General features: G+C 34.5%; 3 protein-coding genes across 3 annotated transcripts; 2 read left to right on the forward strand and 1 right to left on the reverse strand.

The window, feature by feature from the left end:
* The first annotated feature begins 18 nt into the window (after positions 1–18).
* LOC21393661 (peroxidase P7) lies at positions 19–3,592 on the forward strand. The gene is made up of 3 exons (XM_010106112.2): positions 19–370; positions 843–1,034; positions 2,804–3,592. Exons 1-3 carry the CDS (start codon positions 140–142, stop codon positions 3,350–3,352), a joined length of 972 nt encoding a protein of 323 aa, XP_010104414.1. The 5' UTR covers positions 19–139; the 3' UTR covers positions 3,353–3,592.
* A 9,698-nt stretch (positions 3,593–13,290) lies between these two features.
* LOC21393664 (shaggy-related protein kinase eta) lies at positions 13,291–18,287 on the forward strand. Its single transcript, XM_024170782.1, has 12 exons — positions 13,291–13,480; positions 14,980–15,072; positions 15,198–15,257; positions 15,334–15,606; positions 15,716–15,790; positions 15,867–15,923; positions 16,315–16,455; positions 16,539–16,589; positions 16,670–16,765; positions 17,068–17,151; positions 17,498–17,599; positions 17,753–18,287. The coding sequence occupies exons 1-12, from the start codon at positions 13,361–13,363 to the stop codon at positions 17,846–17,848; spliced, it is 1,248 nt and encodes a 415-aa protein (XP_024026550.1). The 5' UTR covers positions 13,291–13,360; the 3' UTR covers positions 17,849–18,287.
* A 200-nt stretch (positions 18,288–18,487) lies between these two features.
* Positions 18,488–23,852, reverse strand: LOC21393665 (aspartate aminotransferase, mitochondrial). The gene is made up of 10 exons (XM_024170795.1): positions 23,618–23,852; positions 22,899–22,984; positions 21,750–21,956; positions 21,525–21,630; positions 20,926–21,030; positions 20,670–20,842; positions 19,871–20,030; positions 19,367–19,462; positions 19,156–19,247; positions 18,488–19,100 (listed from the first exon to the last, which is right to left on the reverse strand). The coding sequence occupies exons 1-10, from the start codon at positions 23,786–23,788 to the stop codon at positions 19,025–19,027; spliced, it is 1,272 nt and encodes a 423-aa protein (XP_024026563.1). The 5' UTR covers positions 23,789–23,852; the 3' UTR covers positions 18,488–19,024.
* Positions 23,853–24,597: the final 745 nt, after the last annotated feature.

The following is a 24,597-nucleotide window of genomic DNA, read 5'->3' on the forward strand; positions in this document are numbered from 1 at the left end:
CACCACACACAAGTGGAAATATACAATAATAAGAGTTTAGTACAATTCTTATTATTACACTTCGCAACAATACATACATACATATATATATATATATAGATATAGATATATCACGTATACCTGTTTGCTGGTTTGTAATATGGCCTTCTTTAAACTCAAGTTCCTGAATACCAAAGCACTTTGTGCAATGTGTTTTCTCATTGCCTTGTTACTCAGTCCCACTAACGCACAGCTCTCTCCCACCTTCTATGCTCTCTCTTGCCCAACACTTGATATCATCGTCCGTACAGGAATGAGGCAAGCCATTAGCACAGAGTCTCGCATGGCTGCCTCCATTCTCCGCTTGTTCTTCCACGATTGCTTTGTCAATGTGAGACCACTATACCTATATATATATATATATATTTATCAATATTTTCTTTTGTCTTTTGATAATTATTAAAATATCAAATGCATTCATGAGTGATTAATCAACATTTAACAAGTTAATCTTTTAAAATGGAAGTTCAACTCCTACATGATCTCGACTACTAGTCTGTGAGTGCATGTAGCACTGATCTAAATTTTTTTAGCTATTATAATTTGTGACTAATTCCATCCCACTCTTGCCACGCACGCATAGTCTAGCCAGTTAAGCTAGTTTGCTGGCGCGCACTAAAAGGTGTTAGTTAAAGCAGAGTTGAATAATAAGTCTTTACAACTTTCGGAAACGGCCCAATAATCTATTCTTTATTCTTTTTATACCATCTTCGTTTATTTAATTAAGCTAATTTATTTAATTAAGCTAATGACTATATACAATTAGAAACTAATTTTTGTTTATTTGCATGTTTGATTTGTAGGGTTGCGATGCATCGATACTATTGGCTGACTCAGCCACTTTCACAGGCGAACAGAATGCCGGACCAAACAGAAATTCTGCGAGAGGTTACAATGTGATTGACAATATCAAGGCGCAAGTGGAAAAAGCTTGCCCTGGCGTTGTCTCGTGTGCAGACATTTTAGCAATTGCGGCAAAAGAAGCAGTCGTCCAGGTAATTAATAATTGCTACTTCTTATATATATATATATATATATATGTTATTAACCGTAATCTTGAAGCGAATTAATTAACTTCACAATTATACAACTTAATGTTGCATAAACTTTCATGTACGTACTTAAACTTCGCTTTCAAATTAATTATTAATATTTTGGCAGACATGGAAATTTATTGATTAGAATTTGTTTGGGGACATAATGTTTTGTTTGCTTTCTCCGTCAAAGTCTTCCATTATTAGATGAGGGTGCATGTTTTTTTATCACTGTTATTATTCGGACTTTCTTGCCTTGTATGGTTTTGCTGATATCATTCAACAAGTACTTATATTGTCAATGTCATGAATTTGGATAATTAGGGCAGTGGTGGGTTCAGTTTGGCCCGAAGGAGAGAGAACACTAAATAGTACTAAAATTGATTAATTGGATAGAAAATGAAATATTAGAGAGTAATCTAAACGTTTAGTGCTTTAAAACTAAATAAAGAGAAGAAAAATATCTATCAGCACGTAATATCAAGGAGAGACCATCTTAGTATTCGATTATTCTCTTTGCCTAGCTAAATGATTTATCTTATCTCCCTAATTTCTCTCCTCTCTCTCTCTCTCTCTCTCTCTCTCTCTCTCTCTCTCCCTCTCTCTAAATGATTTATCTTATCTCCCTAATTTCTCTCCTCTCTTTCTCTCTTTCTCTCTCTCTCTCTCTCTCTCTCTCTCTCTCTCTCTCTCTGTTTTTATTAATTTTGTTTTGTTTTTTGGTTTTTGCAATTCTCCTCTATGTTAAAATTTTTTCCAACATATCATGCATCGACCTTTATTATTCGTTTAATTTCCCAAAATCTCATCTTCCTTATTCGTTTATTTTTAGCTATTTGACCTTTTCCTTTTTTTTTATCCTTTTACTAAAAAAAACATAAAAATGAACTGCGGGTTTAACTAGTTTTGAATGCATGAAATGGTCACATTTATGTTTCATTTTATCTCCAGCTGAAATAGAGAAATAAAAATGAAAAAACGTTTCATGGCCTTATTAAGCCACTTGTTACAGGTCCCAAATGACAGACGATGAAAATGATCTTGAATAGAATCTCTTTTCCTCTATTTTGTCTTTATTAATTAATTTATTTATGATATCTCGTATTCATTTATAGGCCGGTTACCGTCTACCGGATCTCCTCCACAAAGAAAAGTCCTCATTTGTCAAATTATAAGTAAATCATGTTGGATAATAATATTTTAGTGAATATACATTGCTAGACGCAGTATTAGTATCAAAAATATTTTCTAAACGGTATTATAAATGTTCATAAACTAAAAAAAACATTTTTTCCATATCTTTTTTTGGTCTTAAAATATTCTCCAAGGGCATCAAAAAATTTTTCTCCTTTGGTATTTTCTAGTGGTAAACATTTTTCTTATCTACATAAGAAAACATAAACTATTCTCAAGTCTTCTTCCATTTATTTTTTTGAGGAAAAGTCTACTAATATACGTACTTTTAATTTATTGTTTACCTCGTAGTTAAAATTTTCTGTTTCTTGACGTATTCGAGTCTAATATTGATTTTTCATATAGCTTTATTTTTTATTTTATTGCTTTCCTAAATATCGGTCAAATAAAATATAAAATTTGAACGGAAACGTGTGGAAATGCTAGCTGCCACTTCTCTTTAGTTTTAAAAAAAATAATATAGCTATTAATTGGTCAAGTTATTTGTCATGATTAAATTAAAAATAGAATCTCGTACTATTGTTTTTGGCACGCAGTCGGGAGGGCCAACGTGGGCGGTACCACTAGGGCGGAGAGACGCTAGAACTGCCAGCAAAAGTGCGGCTGAGAGCGATCTCCCCTCGCCGTCCTCCGATCTCGCCACCCTCACCCGCCAATTCGTGAACAAAGGCCTCAGCGCCGACGACATGACCGCTCTCTCCGGAGGCCACACCATCGGCCTCGCCCAATGCTTCACCTTCCGCAACCGCATCTACAACGCCACCAACATCGACAACAACTTCGCCACCACTCGCCGCGCCAACTGCCCCGCCTCCGGCGGCGACTCCAACCTATCCCCTCTCGACAGCACCCAAACCAGATTCGACAACAGCTACTTCACAGGCCTCGTCAACAATCGCGGCCTCCTAAATTCCGATCAGGAGCTCTTCAATGGTGGATCGCAGGATGCCTTGGTTAAAAAATATAGCACAAACTCTTTGGCCTTTGTCGGAGACTTTGCCGCTGCAATGGTAAAGATGAGCAAAATTAGTCCTCTCACAGGGACTAATGGAGAGATTAGAAAGAATTGCGTGGTGGTAAACTGATTTCAGTATATATAAATATGTTTTTGTTAGGGTTTCTTGTTTATTTTGTTGTAATTGGTAGAACTGTTTCGTTCTTGTGTTGATCAAGAGTATTTACAGCTCTATAATTACGTACAGAAGAGATCTTGTGCAAGGAAAAAATTAAGGGGCAAGATCTTGGTCGTGGAGAATATTTTGACGTTAAAAAAAGTTGTAATTTAAGTGTTCATTTTCGATTGTTATAATTAATATGTGATCAATGTCAACAAAAAAAAAAAAAAAATAGCATGCGTATATTATTGAGTTCATGGAGGAGTGAAGATCTTGCAATAACTTTATATCTCATACCATTATACCATATACTATCCATTTATCTATTAAAAGTTAAAAAGATCTTGCAATGTTATCAAAACTCAGCAAATTTCATTAAATAAGAAATAAATTCATCAACATGACGTAGCTACTAATATATTGTGAAAACACCGCAAAATTATAAAATCAAATTCCAACACCAGCAATAACGAACCAAAATCTTAAAACAAAATCTAAGCTCCAACAATACAATACGAAACCAAATACCTAAAATTCAGTCAAAGAACTTAAAAATAAACCAAAACATCAAAACATCAAGAACATCATTATATTGCTCCAATATGTGTGTGTTTGAATATTTAAACATAACAGCGAAGAGTAACGTGGGGAGGCCGAGTTTGCTTTCCCACCGGCCTCAACTGGAGGGCTAATTTTAGCCCCATACCCTGTCTTTATATAAGATTCCTCATACTCACGGATAAGAATGAAATCTCTAAGTTAGATGAGAAAAAAAAAATGTGATTTTCCATACTTATCTTTACAAAGTAGTGTGTTTGAGTATGTATAGAATTATGGGTTGTTCTTTTCACAACTCAATGTGAGAACTTGAGTTGTGTATGTGAGAGAAAAATACTATAGTAAAAATGTTGGTTTTAAATTTTTGTGAGAGAAAACACTGTAATAATAAAATTTGTGTTAATTTTACAACTGGTCTCCTAATTTTATCCTCATTTTATTTTGGTACTTTTTTTGCTGAATATTTTATTTTGGTACTTGACTAACTTTTAAAAAAAATCATATTCATCTATCACTTTTAGTTGGGCCCAATCCTAATTTCAACCATAGTTAGACTTATAGTGAGATTGTAGATAAGGATCATAATTCAATGATTTTCTTGGCCTCGTAAGAGATCATACTTTCACACTCCTTTTTAGTGCCTGACTGTTCATAGCCAAAAAGTGATCAAGGAATTAGAAGATTTGGGATTGCAAATTCTATTGAAGGCATTCAAGAATTATTTTCACACGAAATTCATGGTCGAAACACACCAATTGAATCATAGAGAAAGAATAACGGATACAGGCGAGTGGTTGGAACGGTTTGATCACCCAGAAAATATTATTACATTAATTTAGGATATAAATCCCTCAAAATTCATGTCATTTTTTCACTTTACCTTTGTCTGCCCCTTCTTTTGAAATTTGAAAAAACAGCACTCTCTCCCTTCTTCCAAACTTCAAACTGCTAGTAAATTTTCTATTTCCATACATTGTGATGTTGGTGTGTCACTAATTCAAAGAATTAAAACTCGATTTGAGCTAAATATTTTAATTAATAGAAGAAAAATAATGAAAAAACTCAAATTGTTCCTTCGTATTCGTCCCCTAACATGAGAAAACCATCCTTCCTGCAAGATCTCCCTCGCCCGTGCAATGGATATCGCAACCGCTAAAACAGAGCTAAAAATCCTCGTGTCACCAATTCAAATTGTGTTTTATCATTATTTTTATTGATAATTATAAATTTTAGCCTAAATTAGGTTTTATTAATAATTAGATGAAAATAAAAATTCATGGTTAGAAAATTAATGCTCTAAAAATAAATCAAGACCAGGTAACCAATTGAATTAAGAAATCAAATTGGGAATGCAATTTACTGTTTTCCAAAAATATAACTTTCATGAAAAGAATTGACTATATTGCTTTTTTTTAAGATTATTATTAGATTCGAGATGTGACTCAAATGGATGGCAAATCTATTCCTTTATTGTGTTGCGCGGTCCTTGTGTCTGTAATATTTTGTCCATATTGAGAACACACCTTTTCATATGTGTTAGCAAGAAATATAAGATTTCATTATTTAACAAGAGCGTGCATAAGATCATATGATACTAAAGATTTTGATAATAATTTGTCCTTTAGCTTTGTTATTGATGACTATTGACTCATGGCAAAGTATAGATGATCTTTTCACTTTTTTCTTGACTTAATTAATTTAGATATCTTAAAAAAAATAATATGGATATAGTTGTAACACTCTTTTTAAAGTTTTTTTTTTGTTAAAAATATCTTATAATATTCTGACCCGACCTGAAATTTCCATTTAGGTCGTTAAGCCTACGCAGAGTAGCCCGAGCTTTCACCTCAACTCGAAGTATAAATGTCACGCCTCCCAAACGGGGTGGGTGACGTGGAGCTCGATTAGGGATTAATAAAGCAGATTCCCAACCGGGCCCCACACTTAACTGTATTAAAATATAATTACATTACTACAGAATCCCGGAGCCTCTGACACACAGGGCTCCACCCCACAGGACATACAGTATCGTACATACATGCTCATGTAAATAATCATTACAACAGACATCAACCACAGTCTAGTAAATCCAAATATTATATAAGTTTACAGAATTTCTCAAATTCCTTACATTTGTCCAAGAGGATGTCCACAATCCTCACTTGATTCCAACAACAGTACAACTCAGCTGCTCCGTAGCAAATATCCAGCTACTGTGTACCGCTCCTAGAATCTCCTGGAGGGGTTTAGTACATTTAAAACATAAAACGTGAGCGAAAAGCCCAGTAGGATATAATTTGAAATAAACGTTATAATAAATGTGCGAGGAAATACATAAATGAATAAGTAAATAAAATAAGACATTTAGTCCCGACAGAACAGCCGGAACCTCACATCCTTTTTCTCAAAGGAAATATAACTGTAAATAACCGTTTTACAGGCTTCAGCAAGTAATTAGTACAAATTACTTACCTAACCAAGTGCCTCGCCTACCCGGACCGAGTTTCGGGTTCTGCCCCCGAGGATGCACTCTCCGTATCCTATCTAGGCTTACAGCAATAGACTCTATTACCAGTTCACAAGATCTCTTTGCTTAAGAAATCATTCATTAACATTTTGAAATCGTTAATACGACCCCACGAACTACTCAAGCTGCGGGCCCCATGACTAGACAAGCCATGAGGTTCCATGACTAACAAGCCATGGTTTTCAAAGCGTTTTCTTTCACAAATCAATCCCTTTCTTTAAAACATTTTCAAGGCCAAAATCTTTTTTTTGAAAACAGGCTCACAAGGAAAAAGGATAGAAATCCTACCTCGCACTATCAAACCTGGGACTAGCGTTGCCTTTTCCGGCTTCCGCTTCCTCAAGCCTCTTCAGTCTGAATCCTCAGCAATCACTGATGCAAGCCAACACTTTAGGATTAATTCTCATTCCTAAAGTAATCCAAATCTCAATTTCCAACCAAGATTTCCTATTTGTGTGCCCTAATCCATTTTCATGTTTCAAATTATCATTCCAAGGGTTTTCAACCTCAAAACAATGATTAACAATGCTAATCCATCTATCTCAAGTCCTCAAATGAAGCTAATTTAGGTTCTCCCCGAAAAGAGGGTTCAAAACAACAATTTCAGGCCAATCAGGGTCAAACCCCGTGCAACCGGTCGACCGGTGACAGAGCAATGCATTACCACCGGTCGACCGGTGGTGTGCACTCCGGTCGACCAGACAGGTTGACCGGTCAGGCCAATGTAATCCGGTCGACCGCACATGCCGACCGGTTACCATGTGATCCGGTCGACCGCACAGGTCGACAGGTGGAATCAGCTGCGCGAGAAAAGCTCACGGAAATCAATCCAAAACCTGCAAATCCAGTCCCAAATCGAGATATTTCAAAGGGAAACCACTAGATCTGGGTTCTAGGTCCTAAAACAAGTCCAAAGAACCCAAGATCTCCAATTTCTACTCTAGTTTTACTCAAAAACCATCAAAATCCGGGTTGAACCAAAAATAAGTTTTGAAATTCAAAAACTTGAGATTCAAGAGAGGTTCTTTCAGTAATCTTACCTCGAATCCTTCTCTTGACGTTGAAAACTTCTTTAAATCTTTGCTTGGTTCAAGATCCGTTTGATTTGGGACAAAAATGAGAGAGAGAGAGAGAGTGAGAGAGAGCACGGGAGAGTGAGAGAGAGAGTGAGGGAGAGAGACGCACGGGAAAGGAAGAGAAAAAGAAAAGAAAAGGAAAAAGGAAAAGAAAAGAAAAGAAAATGACATGTGTACAATATTTTAAAAGAGCAGTTCAGAAATGCACCCATACACACTTCTGGTTTAAAATAAATTACTGAGAATAATTTAAATATCTTGGAACTATTTAAACTCACACGTGTCAGAAACATTTATTAATTAAACTCAATTAATAATCCAGATTAGGCACACTAATAATCTTAATTACCTTAATTAATCTCAATTAATTCTTCAGGGTGTTATAATAAATATAAACGTATTATTGCACGATGTAACCCTCTACGACTTAAACCAAGTCAATAGTGTTGAAGAAAGTTACTGAGTGTTCATTAAAAGTTTAGAACTATATAAGAGCGGACCTCTAAAATAAGAATTTTGGTTTTTAATACATTTACCCTAAATTTATTGTAATTTAGTAAATTGTCCTTCAAACTACTTGAAATTTTAGCAATTAACCCCTTATATTTGCTAATTTGTTGCTATTATGCACATTTAGGTAACGACGGTTAAATTTTCAATACAATTAGACATTTACAAGTCACATATATGGTTTTAAAAGGGCAAGATCGGTCATTTGTATATATTAATTATTAAATACTTGATTTTGACTTAAAAGATACTAAAAATACCCTTTACGAATAAATCTTGTATTTTATAGGATTATTTTCATAAATATTCTTTAAATTATGTATTTTATTTTAAAGTGCCCTTTAATTTTTTAAAACAGATCAAAACATCCCTTAATATATAAAAAACTTATATCGGTTCAAAATGCTCTTTATCCAACTCCGTCTGTAATATTAATGGATTTTATTGACATGGCGCTCATTAAAGGTTTGTAAAAGGTATTTCAGAATATAAAATGTAATTATTAATAAAAAACTAATTATAGTTTTACTATAAAATTAAACAAAAATAAAATAAAATAAAAAACTAATTAAAAACAAGCATCCGTATACTTGCCATTGTCCGAAACCAAAACAAATCTGAGTATTTGATTTTTGTTCAAAGCCACAAATAATCGAAATGCCAACAGAAAAAACCAAATGAGATCAAAACCCCACTATGATATCTGTAAACGGAATACCAATGAGGACCCTCTGTGAAGTTGTTTAAGCAATCAATTATTCCCTTCGCGTCACTTTCCACTATGACTTGATTCCATCCGTGATCAATGGCCAGATAAATTGCTTCCTCCACAGCCATCATTTAAGCACAAGCTGAACTAGAGGCATTACAGAAGGCACTCTCGTCGACAACTATAACGGGAATTAATTTTGAATGATCTTATAGCAATAACACATTAATTTCACAAACAAAAAAGTGTAAAAACCCAGATTCCGGTGGAGGCTCACCGGAGAGACCACGCGGATCCCGGCGTTCGCAGGTGGTGGTGGTGGGTATCCCGATCCATCACTCTAACCTCCGGTGGGCTGAGAGGGTCAACGAGGGGAGGCCGACGGACGAGGAGCGAGGGCTCGGAGTGAGCGGCGCGGGTCTGACAGTGCGATCCGCAGAGAGGCAAAATATCATTGACGGAGCCCTCGACGATGGGCGGCGAGGAGGGAGTTCCGGATCGGATCAGAGATAGATTGAGGGGAAAGGGACAAGGAGAGAGGTCGACAGTGGAGATGGTCCGCCGTCGTTGGTGCTCGGAGAAATTGCTGGCAAGGTGCCCGACGGCAAGGGTGGCGCAATGAAGCTCCGGTGGAAAGCTAGGCTGTGGAGGCTTCCCAAACTTTTAAGTTAATCTAGAATTGGGGTTTCTGTCGTTTCTCTTTTTTTTTCGTATTTTTTAATATATGTTTAAATCAAAAGAGTATAAAAGTCATTTTATGAATTTTTTTACTCTTTTTTTTACTTGCCACGTAGACACTCTGTTAGATCTATAAGCGGATGTTGATAGAAGGGGTTATTTGAAGTGTTTTGTAGATGTGTTTTGAACTATTTTAAAAAGTTAGGATATTCAAGGTCTGTTCATTTTGTTGACTCGAGTTTAAAATTTGAGTTTTTCTACAGTAAAAATATGTGTTTTGAACTATTTTAAAAAGTTAGGACATTTAAGGTCCGTTCATTTTGTTGACTCGAGTTTAAAATTTGAGTTTTTCTACAGTAAAAAACTCTTATAAACAATCACATCTAACTTTTTTACTACAGTAAAAATCTCTCACATAAAACCACATATCAACTCAAATTCTAAATTCGAATCAGCGAAATGAACGGGGCCTAAAATAATATATATAGTTCGAATGGTATTTATCAAAATAATCATATTTTGTATTATTTTTTTATGTATTTAACATAAAATTTAGAAATATAATATTAAAAAATGGTAAATAAATTATTTATTTACAAATTTTTTTTCCAAATAAATGTAATTACAAAATCAACAAAAAAAACCCCAAATTAAAACCATAACCCTAGCCTTAATCCTTAAACCTAATGCCAAATATTCTTTCCAGCAGCCTAGACCCCTCTGCTCACAGCTCGCCGCCACCCAAACAATATCGCCTGCAAAACATGCATCAAAACTCAAATCAAAGCCGAAATCCCAAGGACAAGCCCATCTCCTTCAACGATTGGTGTCTCAAGTTGCGATCATTGTCTAACGACAGTGTCGCGAGACCGAAATTACGACAGTGATTATCACAATCAAAATGAGTTACTGGGCATCTCCGGCGAAACAATCGTCACGCAAGTTACATAGTTGCCAACGTCAATCGTCCTGATCCATCGTAGCCGAGGAGACCCAAAGAGAGAAGAATTGACAGGGAGAGAGAGAGAGAGAGAGAGAAAGAGAGAAAGAGAGAAATCGAAGGGGGGGAGAGAGAGAGACATGAACAGAGAAAGATAAAAAGAAATAAGGGAAAAAAGAAAAGATAAAGGGGTTGTTTTTTTTTTAGTGTAATTTGAGTGTAATTTTTGAGTTAAATTTGAGTTATAATTTAAGTTAAAGTTGTAACTTGAATAAAATTGGAACTCAGAGTTATCTTTTTTTGAGTTTTTTAGACAAAAGAACATGCCCAAAATCTAGAAAATCATATTTTAAAGCCTTTAAAAATTTTAAAAATGCTATTAAGAGGACGTTTGGTTGGAGAATTCAAACCATGTGATTCAAACTATTTTTGATTTACGTAAATTTTTTATAAGAAAAAATACTGTAACGAATTACGAATCATGATTTAAATCAGAGAATAAATTTCTCTACCAAACATCCTCAGTGTTTGATAATTTAGGCATATAAAAGACCAGTGTTATTCCTTGAAAACCATACTTGTGACTGGTACATGTCTAATTCCATCCAAAATCTAACGGCTGTTATTCAAATGCGTATGATTGCAAGTTGCAACAAACCAGCTTTGTTACGAGGTTAAAAGTGCAAAAATAAAAAATTTAAGGGGTAATTTATTAAACTACGATAAGTTTAGAAAGAAAATGTGCTAAAAACCTTAAGAATTAATTTATTTATTTCTCAACATAATTTGAATAAGATTGAAATTGCATAGAAAGTTAACTTCAATTTCTTGAAAAGTTCTTTAACAAAATTAATGTGCATGCAGTTGTGTCATTATTTTACATAGTGAGTACTAGAGATGTTCGTGGTCGGTTTTGGCGGTTTTTTTTTATAGAAACCACCAATTAAATTAAAAATAATTTTTTCTTTTGAGCAGTTTGATATTTTTGACAAAAATTAAATTGAACCAAATCACTCATAAGCGGTTTGGACAGTTTAAGCTTAAGACTAAATTTTTTTTTCAATAATTCGTAAACATTATAAAATCGTTAATCAATAAAAAAAAAAAGGAGGATTCAAGTTTACAATAAAACTTAAAAATAGCAAATGTCTAACAGTTCACCTTTTAAAGTTTTAATATAAACCAATAAAAATATGATAAGGTGTATTTTATAAGTGTAGAACCTTTATTATGAATTTGGACAGTTTAAGCTTAAGACTAAATTTTTTTTTCAATAATTCGTAAACATTATAAAATCGTTAATCAATAAAAAAAAAAGGAGGATTCAAGTTTACAATAAAACTTAAAAATAGCAAATGTCTAACAGTTCACCTTTTAAAGTTTTAATATAAACTAATAAAAATATGATAAGGTGTATTTTATAAGTGTAGAACCTTTATTATGACCACTAAAAATTAAAATAAATATAAAAAACATTTTAAAAATTAAAAATTTACATATGTATATTTTTAGGGGGATTATTGAGCGGTTTGGGAAGTCCAAACCACAAACCAAACTGCTCAAAAAAATTAGATTAAAAAACTGACCAAACCGCCCAATAATCTAAAAATAATTAACAATTTGATGCGGTTTGATTTAGATTGGACAGTTTTTATAGTTTGACGGATTTCTTGAACACCCCTAGTGAGAACAAATAGAGAAGATTAAACTTTAACAGTGACTCGTTAGCTTTTGATATCTCAAATAGAATTTAACCAACAACATTATTTCATGTCATTATTTGAAAATATTTCTTTTGTGTCATAAATTTTATGGTTATAAAAAAATCATGAACTTGTACTTTTTTTGTTGTTGTTGTTGAAGGAATCACACCTTATACTTTGGATGGTATCATATTTTTGTATTTTGAATTTATGTTGATTTCTTATCTTTTCTGTGCCAACAATTAGATCATCTATCTCATTTTTTTATTCCAAATAGTGTATAACTAATCTCATTTTTTTCATGTTTTTAATGAACTCAAACATTAAAGCACGAAAAGATCATTTAAAAGCATTTTAATTTTTTTTTTAAATGACACGGTATGACGTGGTTGGTAAAATATCATTAGATTCTAAAATCTAATAGGTGATTTGAGTCCCAAATATTGAACAAGAATCTAGATCCAAAAAGCTTCATATGCATATGGAACTCTTAAAACATGCATTTTTACTTTATTAATAGAAATTGTTATTTTTAATCGTTGAATTAATTTTTTAACGATATGATCTAGTTAAAAATTTACAACTCCCAACGTTAAACTTCCCCTACTTCATATAAGAGCGTTGAAAAACTAATGTAACAGATAAAATACTATTTCTACAAATGGAGCAAAACTTACATCTCCTATCATACATTTTGTTTCTATCATGTAAACAATAACTGAAATTTATCTTCAGGCCAAGTCAATGAACTTAGGGGCTTTAAAAATAGAAGAAAAAAAACTATTTCATGATTTCAGAAAAAATTCAGATTTTTTAATAAATGACAATAGTTCAATAGAGAATTAGAACAAGACCGAAGGGATCGCTTTCAATACTTGAAGGCCATTTAAATTTAATTTATTGAGACGTATTAATATGCAAAACATTTCGTCAAAAAAAAAAAATGCAAAACATTGGGGTTCCATCCCATGTGGAGCTTGTCGCACTGCTTTCCCAGAACGACGGCCCACAAGCACTTACTCTGCATCCAACCGCGCAGGATCACCGCCTTTGGCACTCAAACGGGACAGCGATGGAGCACCCGGATTGGAGCGTGCTCGCACTCGCCTCCAAGGCGCGAGTAGGTCTAAACTCTTCTGCTTTTATCTATTTTTTCCAACTAAGACAGAAGAGAGAGAAAATAAATAGATAGATAGATTGACAGAAACAAACCGAAAAAAGGAAGAAAAAATATTCTAGAGAGAAAAAGAGGAGAGAGAAAGGTATAGGACTCTCACATGGCCTCCATGCCCTTGGGGCCTCACCATCCACCACCACTGCCACAGCCACAGCCAGACAACAGCAATGAGCCTCTGAAGATCGTCGGTCGCCGCGTCTCCGACATGGAAACCGATAAGGTGCCATTTCTCTCTCTCTCTCTCGCTCTAACATTTGTCACGTAGGCTCTGCAGAAGCTCCTTTTTCCGAGCTTGTTTCTCTCTCTAGAAGTATGTGTTTGAATACTCGTTTATCGGTGCTTAGATCTTCTCTGATCCAGCTGAAAACCTTGATTTTGTGCTGAATTCGGGATCGATCTGGAGGTTTCCGCCGCTCTGAGGTCGGATTGATCTCGCCGGAAGGTTTTCGCGGCGGAATTCTCCGGCGAGATTTTCTAGTTGATATTTATTTTGCTCCTTTTTTTTGTTTACTTGATTTCTTCTATTTTGCTTTTTTTTTTATTATTATTTTGCTTTTTTGCATTTACTTTAGTGTCGTTTGTATATTATTTTTTATTATAGCCTTTTTTTTTTTTTTTTTGGTAGTAATGTTTTGATTATAAGTTGTGTGACTGGAGATCTTACTCTTTAGGTTAGTGCTTTCTCTTAGTTGTTCCTTGATGAGAAAATTTAGCAGTGAGAAAATAAACGAAACGAGAATGTGCTATTGCTATTTTTGTTACTTCAAGAAAAATCGAAGTTTAAGGGGAAAAATTACGTGAAAAATACTTGACACCGTATTGATTGAGCTGATTTCAGCTGAAAACCATTCTTGTTTTGTAATCCAAAGAGCGGAATTCCAATTTTGAAATCCAATTAGCTTGCGTTTCTTTATCCTAAATGTTTCATGGATTTGTTGTATTTTAGCCTCAATGTCCACTGATTTCTCTATTTTCTATGTGGTTTTTGTGCTTTAGCTTCCTGTTAATGGATTACTCTTCAAAGCATTTTAGTTTGCTTCAGGAAGTTAATGTTCTTTATTCTTTACCCACAGTATGTTGTTTAGAGTGCAAGATTGAAGGCCATTGACTTGATTCTAATAAAGAGACCATTGGTAAAGCTCTCAAGAAAGAATCAAAATATTCTTCTGATGCTTTCTTGTGAACTATGCCCATCCTATTTTACTTTTACGTATGCATATCTTTTGAGATCTATCCACTTTCGGCTTTCCGAAAACTGCATTCCTAGTAGCAATCTACCTGTGGTAGTTATGTTGGATAATTAATCTTTTTTATAATAATAATTTGTGATCGTCAGTTTGTTTTTAGTGCCTCATTAATTCTTTTAGTTTCGCACATTTATGTTAATTTGTTTTCTTTGTGTATATTGTAGTCTGATATTCTAATACAGACTGCTTTAATAGTAAGAGTACCAATGTGTTTTCAAGGATTCACAGTATAAAGTATGCAATATATATTGTGCAATTAAGCAATGGATCCATGGGGAATAAAGGAATAATCTTGGTGCGTGAATTGGCAAGATGTAAAATTGCACAGTTAATGTAGGCTGAATCAATCACTAGGGATCAACTGGATTCCATTACTTTTGGTCATGATACTGCCTCAAATGTGAAATCTTCAGTTTCTAGCAAGCCTGTACCTTTTAGTAATATTAATCCTTATTGTTACTACAAATTGCAGGATATGTCTGCTACTGTTATCGAGGGGAACGATCAGGTAACTGGTCACATCATTTCCACGACCATTGGTGGCAAGAATGGTGAACCCAAACGGGTAAGCAAGAGATTCCTTTTCACACAACCTGTACAAATTCTGAAGCTTCAAATTGTTGAAGGGTAATATTTTTTGTTTTAGCTCATTTATTGGTTTTCTGAGGTCTTTCTTGATGGTTGTTGCAGACAATTAGTTACATGGCAGAGCGTGTTGTCGGAACGGGATCATTTGGAATTGTTTTTCAAGTAAAAATATCTCTCTTTTTGTAACAAATTACTCTTGTTGTTGTTTCATTGTCTCAGTCTAACATGTTCTTTCTAGGCAAAATGTCTTGAAACTGGAGAAACAGTGGCAATAAAGAAGGTTTTGCAGGACAGACGTTATAAAAATCGCGAGTTGCAGCTAATGCGCTTGATGGATCACCCAAATGTAGTTTCACTAAAGCATTGCTTCTTCTCTACAACGAGTAAAGATGAGCTATTTCTAAATTTGGTCATGGAATATGTACCTGAAACCATGTATAGAGTTTTGAAGCACTATAGCAGTATGAACCAGAGGATGCCACTCATTTATGTGAAACTCTATACCTACCAAGTATGCATTCTAATTGATCTTTATTTTGATTGTCCTGTTTCGTTCCTTTTATTTGAATTAGGATATCTTTTGTTCGAATCCTGATAACAGATTGAAAACTACTTTTCAGATTTTTAGGGGATTGGCTTATATCCATACTGTGCCTGGAGTCTGCCATAGGGATGTGAAGCCACAAAACCTTTTGGTATGTTTCTATAAATGGTTTTGTTAGGAAAAGGAGGATTATATATCTAACCTATGTTGCACAAAATATGCTGCAGGTTGATCCTCTCACTCACCAAGTTAAGCTTTGTGATTTTGGAAGTGCGAAAGTTTTGGTATGTTAAACCTTTCTATCACTTCCCCTTATATATGATGGAAAGATGAGTCTTGTAGTGTTGAGAAACCATAAAGTGGCATGCAACATGAGGGTGTCGCGTGATAGAGCTAACAAAAGCTCTTTTACTCTCAAACATGAACTTGAATTGGAAATCTCCTATGGGAACTAAGAATTTGTTAGCATTATGACTGTTGTTGATTTTCTGATATGTAAATTATGACCTGTACCTCTGTGAATAGATCGAAGCTCTTGAGGGAATTTTGGAATATGAATCTCTTGAATTTGCAGAAAGTAATGGCTTATAGCTATTGAAGAATGATATTTTCATGCTAATACAATTCATTGCTTGCTAACTAATTTTGAGTGATATCATTTTTCATGGTCTGTAGGTGAAGGGTGAAGCCAATATATCCTATATATGTTCTCGTTACTATCGAGCTCCAGAACTCATTTTTGGTGCAACAGAATACACAACATCAATTGATATTTGGTCAGCTGGTTGTGTCCTTGCCGAGCTTCTTCTGGGACAGGTTAGTAGTGTCACCATTGTTATTGTTAATTGGACATTAAGATATAGATTTTATGGCATTTCACGCTTTGACCTCTTTTACAGCCTCTGTTTCCAGGAGAGAATGCAGTGGACCAACTTGTAGAGATTATTAAGGTCAACCTTCTCCATTTATGTTGATGTTACTGGCTAATGTAGTTGTAATCATTGTGTGCTTACATAATGTCTTCTTTCAGGTTCTTGGTACTCCAACTCGAGAAGAAATTCGATGCATGAACCCAAGTTATACAGATTTTAGGTTCCCTCAGATTAAGGCTCATCCTTGGCATAAGGTATTTAAAAGAAAATGTATTCTTTTATAAAAAAATAGGAATCTCTTTAATTCTTAAAGTTTTTTAATACTGTGGGATCGATGTCATGATTCTTGCAATGGAGGTTATTTGCTCTTTTTGTCTTTGTTTTTTTCCCTGATTTTTGATGATGTAATCTTGTCGAGTGTCTGTGTTCTCCTGTCATGAACAGCAGTTGTAATTGCCTAGGGAATTATTCACTATTAAGTATGAACTTGCTTCCTTTTTTTTTCCCTCTCCGGTGTCATCATAATTATTATTTCTCATGACGTTCCTTCATTCAGGTCTTCCATAAGCGAATGCCACCAGAAGCAATTGACCTTGCATCACGGCTTCTTCAATATTCACCAAGTCTTCGCTGCACTGCTGTAAGTTTGACATCTCTCATAGCATTGTTTTATGGTTTCAATGAAAACTTAAAAAAGCTTTTTGCCAATGAAGATTTGGGCTAGCTGCGACTTTTAAGCATCTTCTACTGCTCTGCAGCTAAATCTTTTGCAGTCTGCTATTCAGATTCAAGTCTTATGTTGCCATTTTAACTCGTTTGATTGGGCTAGCTGCGACTTTTAAGCATCTTCTACTGCTCTGCAGCTAAATCTTTTGCAGTCTGCTATTCAGATTCAAGTCTTATGTTGCCATTTTAACTCGTTTGATTTCAAGGCATGATACTTTGATTTAATTAACGACCACCTCTTTTCGTTTCTTCAATTGCAGCTAGAAGCATGTTCACATCCTTTCTTTGATGAACTCCGTGAACCCAATGTGCGCCTTCCAAATGGTCGTCCATTGCCACCACTATTCAACTTCAAGCAGGAAGTAAGTTTCTTTTGTTTATGCATATAATTTTTGACATTCGTCCACCTTTCCAGGCATGGAGAAAATTTCCGTCGTATTGATTTGCAGTTATTCCTTTCCTATTGGCAACCATTGTCCCATTTATATTCTTTTTTTCTTACGCTGTTATTACAGTTATCTGGAGCATCACCGGAACTGATCAACAGGCTTATACCCGAACATGTACGGCGGCTGGCAAGTCTCAGCTTCCCGCATCCAGTAGGTACTTAATTGTAAAGCTACAAAACAGGAAGTCATCTTTTCTGTGCTGGGTAGATGGATGGGAAGCAAAAAGAGGGCACATCTTGTTTGGTCTTATCACACTTAACTGAGCATTTTGGCCTAAGCAAAAGCTCTTCCCCTCGCCCTTGGCAAGAATGTACACATATACTCACTGTTCCGCTTAACTTGGAGATCGGTGATTCTGTCTACAATGTCATTTTAGTATAAAGAAAACATACTATTTTCACGCATAGATGTACATCGTTTTGGTCGCAAGGATTCACGCAAAGGTAGAGTATTAAGAAATGTTCATTGTTTCCCAAGGACTCGGATCATATTTTGTCTCCCCCCCGCTTTCTTTCTCTCTTTGTTTTCTACTTTTGTTTGTGGCATTCTGGGCACCAACTCTATTTTTATTAATTAAAGTTAATGGCGTCATTCCCATGAATCTTTTGCCCTTTCTCAGTGTAGCAAAGTAACTTTTAAGTTATTGCTTACTGGTAAGAAACTCTTAGATGGGAGACTAGCTTTTGTTAGCACTTGTTGTTGCTCATATGATCTGTCAAAAAGATATTAGATATGAGAAAAAAAAATAGAAAAAAAAATGGAAATTAAATTACACATTTTAAAAGATAATTGATTGGGAGTTACAGTTGGTGCTACAGCAAACAACTCCTTTGTCATATAAGCCTTTCATGGATTGGATCGCAAATGTTTCATCAGATAAAACCTTTCCAGTAAAGTCTTCCAAAAGATAATGAGCTCAAGAAAAATGCAGAATTGTAAATCTCACAGTTTGTGCCATGATCAAATGGTATGATTGTAGATCATTGGGGGTCAGAAATTCCCGACCTAAATATAAACTGTGGGAGAAGTAACTAAATTGGCAGTGTTGAGAGTTGACCATAAAAAACTTATTTCTCAATAAACATCAACCTTCCGAAGCTAAAAATTTCGCTCTTCCTGCCTCTGTATTACAGGACAGTAACTAAACCAAAACTACAAGTCTACAAGTGGCTCCTAATTGATCTCTGAAAAAATTGGAGGAAGATCAATTGAAGAGCGAAATAATGATGTTTTATTATTATTATTATTATTATTACCCCTCCGAACAATCACAGGGGAGATTGGAAAGAAATAAGGAAAGAAAAAATGTTGCTTATGCAATGTGTTGAACCTGTTCGTCTAAGCAGATTTTGTGACCTCATGGATCGCATTTGCCAGGTACCCAACATTGCCAGTTGTAACACCCGCCATGCTGTAAACGTGGTGAAGTGAGAAATTAGAAAATTTCAATTTGATTAATTGAGAGAGAGAGAGAGAGAGAGAGAGAGATATAGATGTGATATTCTTTTGTCAAACGATCAACCTGTTCAGGTGTCATCCCACTGTAGCAGAACATGCCAATCTGTTTGAGAGGATTAGAGCATCATGCTAATAAGGATCAACAAGCAAAAACATTACAACAAACTAGAAGGTTAAAAAATATAAGAAGAATTATTGATGTAAGAACAGAATCCAACGCACCTGTTTTGTTATGTGCTCCCATGATAAAGGGGAACCCAACTTTTCGAGGTTTTCTCTTAGAGCAGTTCGCATTCCAATTATGCGGTCGGCCATGCCCTAAAGCAATAAATTATTAGATAAAAAGGGCAGGACAAGAATTTAATATGAATCAGAGGATCCAGAAAAACAAATGGTGATTCTTATTTTTGCGATTAGTTTTTTATATTAAACAAATAGGTAAACTACTTGGGCCTCGTTTGGTTCCTATGCTTAAACCCATAATTTTGATTCTGATACAGTGTTTTTTTTTTAATCTTATAAAGAATTTGAATTCAAAATTTTTTTCTCTCACAAAGTTCCCAGCAAAGAATCAGAATCGTTGACTTGAATGCGTAGAAGCAAACGGATCCTTAATTCAAGGCCAAAGCTTGTCATTAGCGGGAGCGTATGCAGTTGGGAAGAACACTGGCTTACTCTACAAGGAGATTTAAAAGAGAATTGATAAGTTGGCAAACAATGCATTACCTTAACTTCCTTAAGCCACATATTTTTCAAGTCTGGATCCCCAAGAATAGTTGAGACTATAAGTGCTCCATGCACAGGAGGGTTACTGTACATGGGTCTGGCAAGCTGCTGCAATTGACTTTTTACAGCCACAGCTTGTTTTTCGTCCTCACAGAGTACACTGCAAAAGGTTAAAAAAAGGTGAGAAAAAATATTAAGGAAGCACGAGGAAATTCGCTTTACAACGTGAGAAAGAAATAAGTCCCACAATTTTAGTTACTAGATGAACCACTGAAAAGATCCAAGTCACTTGCTGCACATGCTCTTCTCTCTGTTCTTAACTGTTATCTTAAGATAAGTATGTGTTCACTTGATAGCTATTGGACTCCTTATTCAAAGACTGATCAAATTACTCGGCAAATTTTAAGAGAGAAGTTATTTATAATTAAAATGACGCCAATTTCCTTTTGTTTGCTATTCAGATCGTTAGATATAGATTTGGTTGTTCCTTTAAATAAATATGTGTTCTAAAAGCAAAAAGGTGTGGTATGGCCAAATGAGAAAGGGTGTTACAATTGATTAAAATTCAATCTTTTATTTAGCCAGGACTCTTCTATTCATTCAATCAATAATAACAATGGGAAGAGCTTTAGGAGCTTTCTGAAAGCCCCAAGAACTCAAGCTTATTGACCAAATAACTACCAATACGAAGATGAGAAGTCATTAAAAAGAATGTAGTCACTTCTATTAATAAGGTTAGAGAAGATTGGCGATCATATTTTTTTTATTAAAAAAAATGCATTATATGTAAAAAACTTACCTAAGGCATCCTACTCTTTGACCGTAGAGTCCCATATTTTTTGCATATGACTGAGCAACTCCAATGAGATGACCATCCTCAAGAAAAATCCTAATGGCCTTCGCATCTCTCTCTGGATCACCACTAGCAAAACCTTGATATGCCATGTCAAAGAAGGCAAAATGACCTTTTACCTGAAATCAACGACAATCCATAACTTGGCAAAAGGTGTAGCAAAAAGAATCAAACTTATGGGGAAAAAAATTTAAGTGCTTACCTTGAACTGGTATGAGATCTCCCTCCATTGTTCCTCTGAGGGATCCACACCCGTTGGGTTGTGAGCACAAGCGTGAAGTAGAAAGAATGACCCATTTGGAGCATTCTACATAGAAATGTTCATAACCAGTGAGCATGGAGAAGAAACAAGAGTATCCAGGAGACAAGGGAAGGCAGATTGTCAAACCAAAATAGATCAACAAAGAAAATGATAGGACTTAATAATAGGCTTGGGAAGTTAGTTTTGTTAGTAGGCTGTTAGAGTATTGTTAGTAGAGGCTGTTAGAGTGTAACTGATTAGTAATGATTGTCAGCAGTTTATTAGAGGAGGTCAGGAGTATAAAAGGGGAATTAGCAATTGGTGAGGAACCATGATCTGGTTTATGGAAATTTGGGGAAACTTGGGGAGAGTTGGTGGTCTCTCGAATACCACCATTGTTAGAGTTTGTAGGTTTGTACTGAGATTCATCACTGTTTTTCGATAAGATTCAGTCTTTCTGTTCATTTTCCTATGTTCTAGTTAGAACCTTATCAGAAAACTAAGAGGTAGAAAAATAAATCTAAACAACCTACTTTTAACTTATAATATCCGACATTTACCTTGATGTCATCCATCAATCCAGCAAAGTCTAACCCCCTAGACTCTGGGTGATAGTAATGGAAAGTCCTTTGAGGAAGCTGGGCATCTCTCCAGATGTTATGATGACTGGGGAAACGACATACCATATGATAAAAAATGAATCCCAAGTTTCCAACAACATAAATGCTAGAGAGAGAGAGAGAGAGAGATTTGAGCATTGATGGAAATTCCAAAACAAAACTCACTTGGCCCATGTAGGCACTGGTATATAGATTTGGGAATCAGGACAAAAACGTTTCTGGAAGTCTGCAAAAAGCCGGCATGCACCTGTTCCAGAGAGAGATTGAACAGCAGCTATCCTTTTGTCTTTGATGAACTCAGAATTCTCTCCATAGGCCAGCTTCAGGGTCTCCTCCACCATCTTCACACTCCCTCCCATAGGAAGATATTCCCTGACAGGAATGAATATATCAGCTCAAATTCAAAAACGGAAAAGGATTAGAAAGAAACAGGATCATTAATGTAGATGGTTCGTAAATGCAATGGCCCAAGGGTCGAACGCAAAGAAAATACAGCAGAACACCAAATTCCCGTATCGTTTACTATAGTCTCAAGTTTTACGATGTTCACTGTAGGCTAGGCAGCTTTACTTTGTCATTTTTAAAGTAAAATTATAGATTCATCTTCAAGATACAAACCCCAAACTCCTATACCTGATGGAGTGACACAGAACACGTAGATGACTCATTGACTTTTTTTTAGGGTGGTAGGTTTTTTTAATATAATAGAAGGTACTATTTTTGTTTGATGATATTGACTATTTATTCTGTTGATGACATCAGACAGAACGGATAGTCCAAACCAATACCGCACTTCCAAACACAGCATTGGGAAACTCAGTTCAAACTTCAAATTAATACTAAAAGTTCCATTCTTTCTGGATAAGTACAAGTTTTATATCTGATTAAACACATAACAAAAGGGAAAAAAAAGGATAAAACTAGATATAACATGAACCCAACTCAATCTCCAGGGAGAATAAGCAGAGGAATAAAGAAGATGATAAAGTAGCCACCGCCTCATTATGGACCATGAAATGTGACAAAAGAATAAATCTAGTTAGTGGCCAATATAAAGGTAAAGGGACCACCGAAATCGTGCAAGTTGTGTAAATAATGGTCAAAAGTAAAAGAACATTTCCATGACACACTTTTCACCACAAAATTATAACTATAGCTGACGTAAACAAGCCCAACAGAATTATCAATATACTATTCATTCCAATTTCCATATTTGATAATCAGCAAACTAATTCTATGTTAATTAATCAAAAAAAGAAAAAAAGAAAAAGAAAAACATCATCTGCTACCATAATGATGATATAACAAACGTACATGTTCAAGTTTCCCGCAATCCTACGCTCTGCTGCTCTAACGCATTCAAGAACAACAGGCTTTCCATTATCATTACGGTAGGCACCCTTGGAAAATTCAACAGTTAAAATTAAACCGTTAATCATCAATAAACCGAAAAAGAAGTCAGATCAACGTCATCGACACTCTGCTCGATAAGTACAAGAAAATAACACAGAACCAGAAATTATTATTATTGTTTTACAGAAATAAGTATTAAACAAAGGCATAGATCTCAGAATAAAGAGAACTCTCCGTTTCTTCTTTCTCATTCCTGAGATATCCCAAATTTCAGAGAAGAATTCGATTAATAGTTAATACACAAAATACCTACTAACGGAAATCAAAGGGAAAAAAAATCCTCTAGCGCAGTTCGTACTATACCGCTATTTGATCACAGTTTATACCGTACTTATAAAACAGCAACGAACTCAACTAAAATATTCTTCGTTATTCTCACAAAATACACAAACACCGAAAAAGAAAACCAAACAAACAAAGCGAATTCTAAATCAACTCTTTATATATATATTTGCTCAGAAAACGCTGTAAGAACGAGTAGAATAGAAATTCGAACATCTGACCACAAGTAGGATTCGGAGCCAAAGAAAGTAAAAAATTTCTTTACGATCCTGCTCTTCGACCTTATTTTCCTAGCAAACAAACAAAACTAAACTAAGTGAAAAGGAGGCGAAACTTACAACTCCAACATTGACTTTGTCGGGACTCGGATCGGCCAAGTATGCCTCGGTGACGCCGAGAATCGGATCCTTGGGTGCGGGATCGACGTTCCGCCACAACGACATGGATCTCGCTCCCGCGACGGAGCTCCGGCACAGAGCCTTCTTCAAAATCGCGGAGCGAAGCGCCATGGAAACACTCTTCTGAACTTTCTAGCTGGAACAGGAGAGACGAGAGAGCGAAAGCAAGCCAACTAAAACGCGACCTGAAATTTATCGCCGAACTATGCGTGCGCGTAATAAATATAGACGCACACACACCAAGGCTTGTTAGTTTGATAATGGTGTAAATTTTAGAAAAATTATTTTTATTTGTGTTGTTGAAAGAAAAAATTATTGTTATAAAAAGTAGTTAAGTATTTAATAATTTATAATTATAATAATTGTGTTAATTTTAAAATTAATGTAATAATGTTTGATAAATTACAATATTAAATTATTGTAAATAGTTAAAAATTATAATTATATTATATTATATTATAAATAATTTATAATTATAATAATTGTGTTAATTTTAAAATTAATGTAATAATGTTTGATAAATTACAATATTAAATTATTGTAAATAGTTAAAAATTATAATTATATTATATTATATTATAATATAATATATATAATTATAATATAATACATATATATAATTATATTTAATATAATACAAAAAAAACTATTATTATATAATATATTATATAATTATGATATAGAATATAATAATATTATTAAAATAATAATTGAAATAATTAAAAATAATGATCATATTATATTATATTATAATATAACATATATAAGTACAATATAATGTATATTTATTATTATATTTAATATAATACAATAAAACTATTATTAAATAACATATTATATAATTATGATATAGAATATAATAATATTATTAAAATGGTTAATATAATTACAATATTATAAAACATATTATAATATTACGT

This window comes from Morus notabilis, unplaced genomic scaffold (assembly GCF_000414095.1).
Source record: "Morus notabilis unplaced genomic scaffold, ASM41409v2 Scaffold830, whole genome shotgun sequence".
Lineage (NCBI taxonomy): Eukaryota > Viridiplantae > Streptophyta > Magnoliopsida > Rosales > Moraceae > Morus > Morus notabilis.

What these genes read in the sequence shown, in the direction of transcription:
- LOC21393664 (XM_024170782.1), top strand. Translation starts at nt 13,361, where the DNA reads ATGGCCTCCATGCCCTTGGGGCCTCACCATCCACCACCACTGCCACAG. An exon ending in CCGACATGGAAACCGATAAG is followed by an intron (nt 13,481 to 14,979) that starts GTGCCATTTCTC and finishes TACAAATTGCAG; the next exon opens with GATATGTCTGCTACTGTTAT. An exon ending in TATTCAACTTCAAGCAGGAA is followed by an intron (nt 17,600 to 17,752) that starts GTAAGTTTCTTT and finishes CTGTTATTACAG; the next exon opens with TTATCTGGAGCATCACCGGA.
- LOC21393661 (XM_010106112.2), top strand. Translation starts at nt 140, where the DNA reads ATGGCCTTCTTTAAACTCAAGTTCCTGAATACCAAAGCACTTTGTGCA. An exon ending in TCCACGATTGCTTTGTCAAT is followed by an intron (nt 371 to 842) that starts GTGAGACCACTA and finishes TTTGATTTGTAG; the next exon opens with GGTTGCGATGCATCGATACT. An exon ending in CAAAAGAAGCAGTCGTCCAG is followed by an intron (nt 1,035 to 2,803) that starts GTAATTAATAAT and finishes TTTGGCACGCAG; the next exon opens with TCGGGAGGGCCAACGTGGGC.
- LOC21393665 (XM_024170795.1), bottom strand. Translation starts at nt 23,788, where the DNA reads ATGGCGCTTCGCTCCGCGATTTTGAAGAAGGCTCTGTGCCGGAGCTCC. An exon ending in CCAGTGCCTACATGGGCCAA is followed by an intron (nt 21,631 to 21,749) that starts GTGAGTTTTGTT and finishes TCGTTTCCCCAG; the next exon opens with TCATCATAACATCTGGAGAG. An exon ending in AGATCTCATACCAGTTCAAG is followed by an intron (nt 20,843 to 20,925) that starts GTAAGCACTTAA and finishes CGTTGATTTCAG; the next exon opens with GTAAAAGGTCATTTTGCCTT.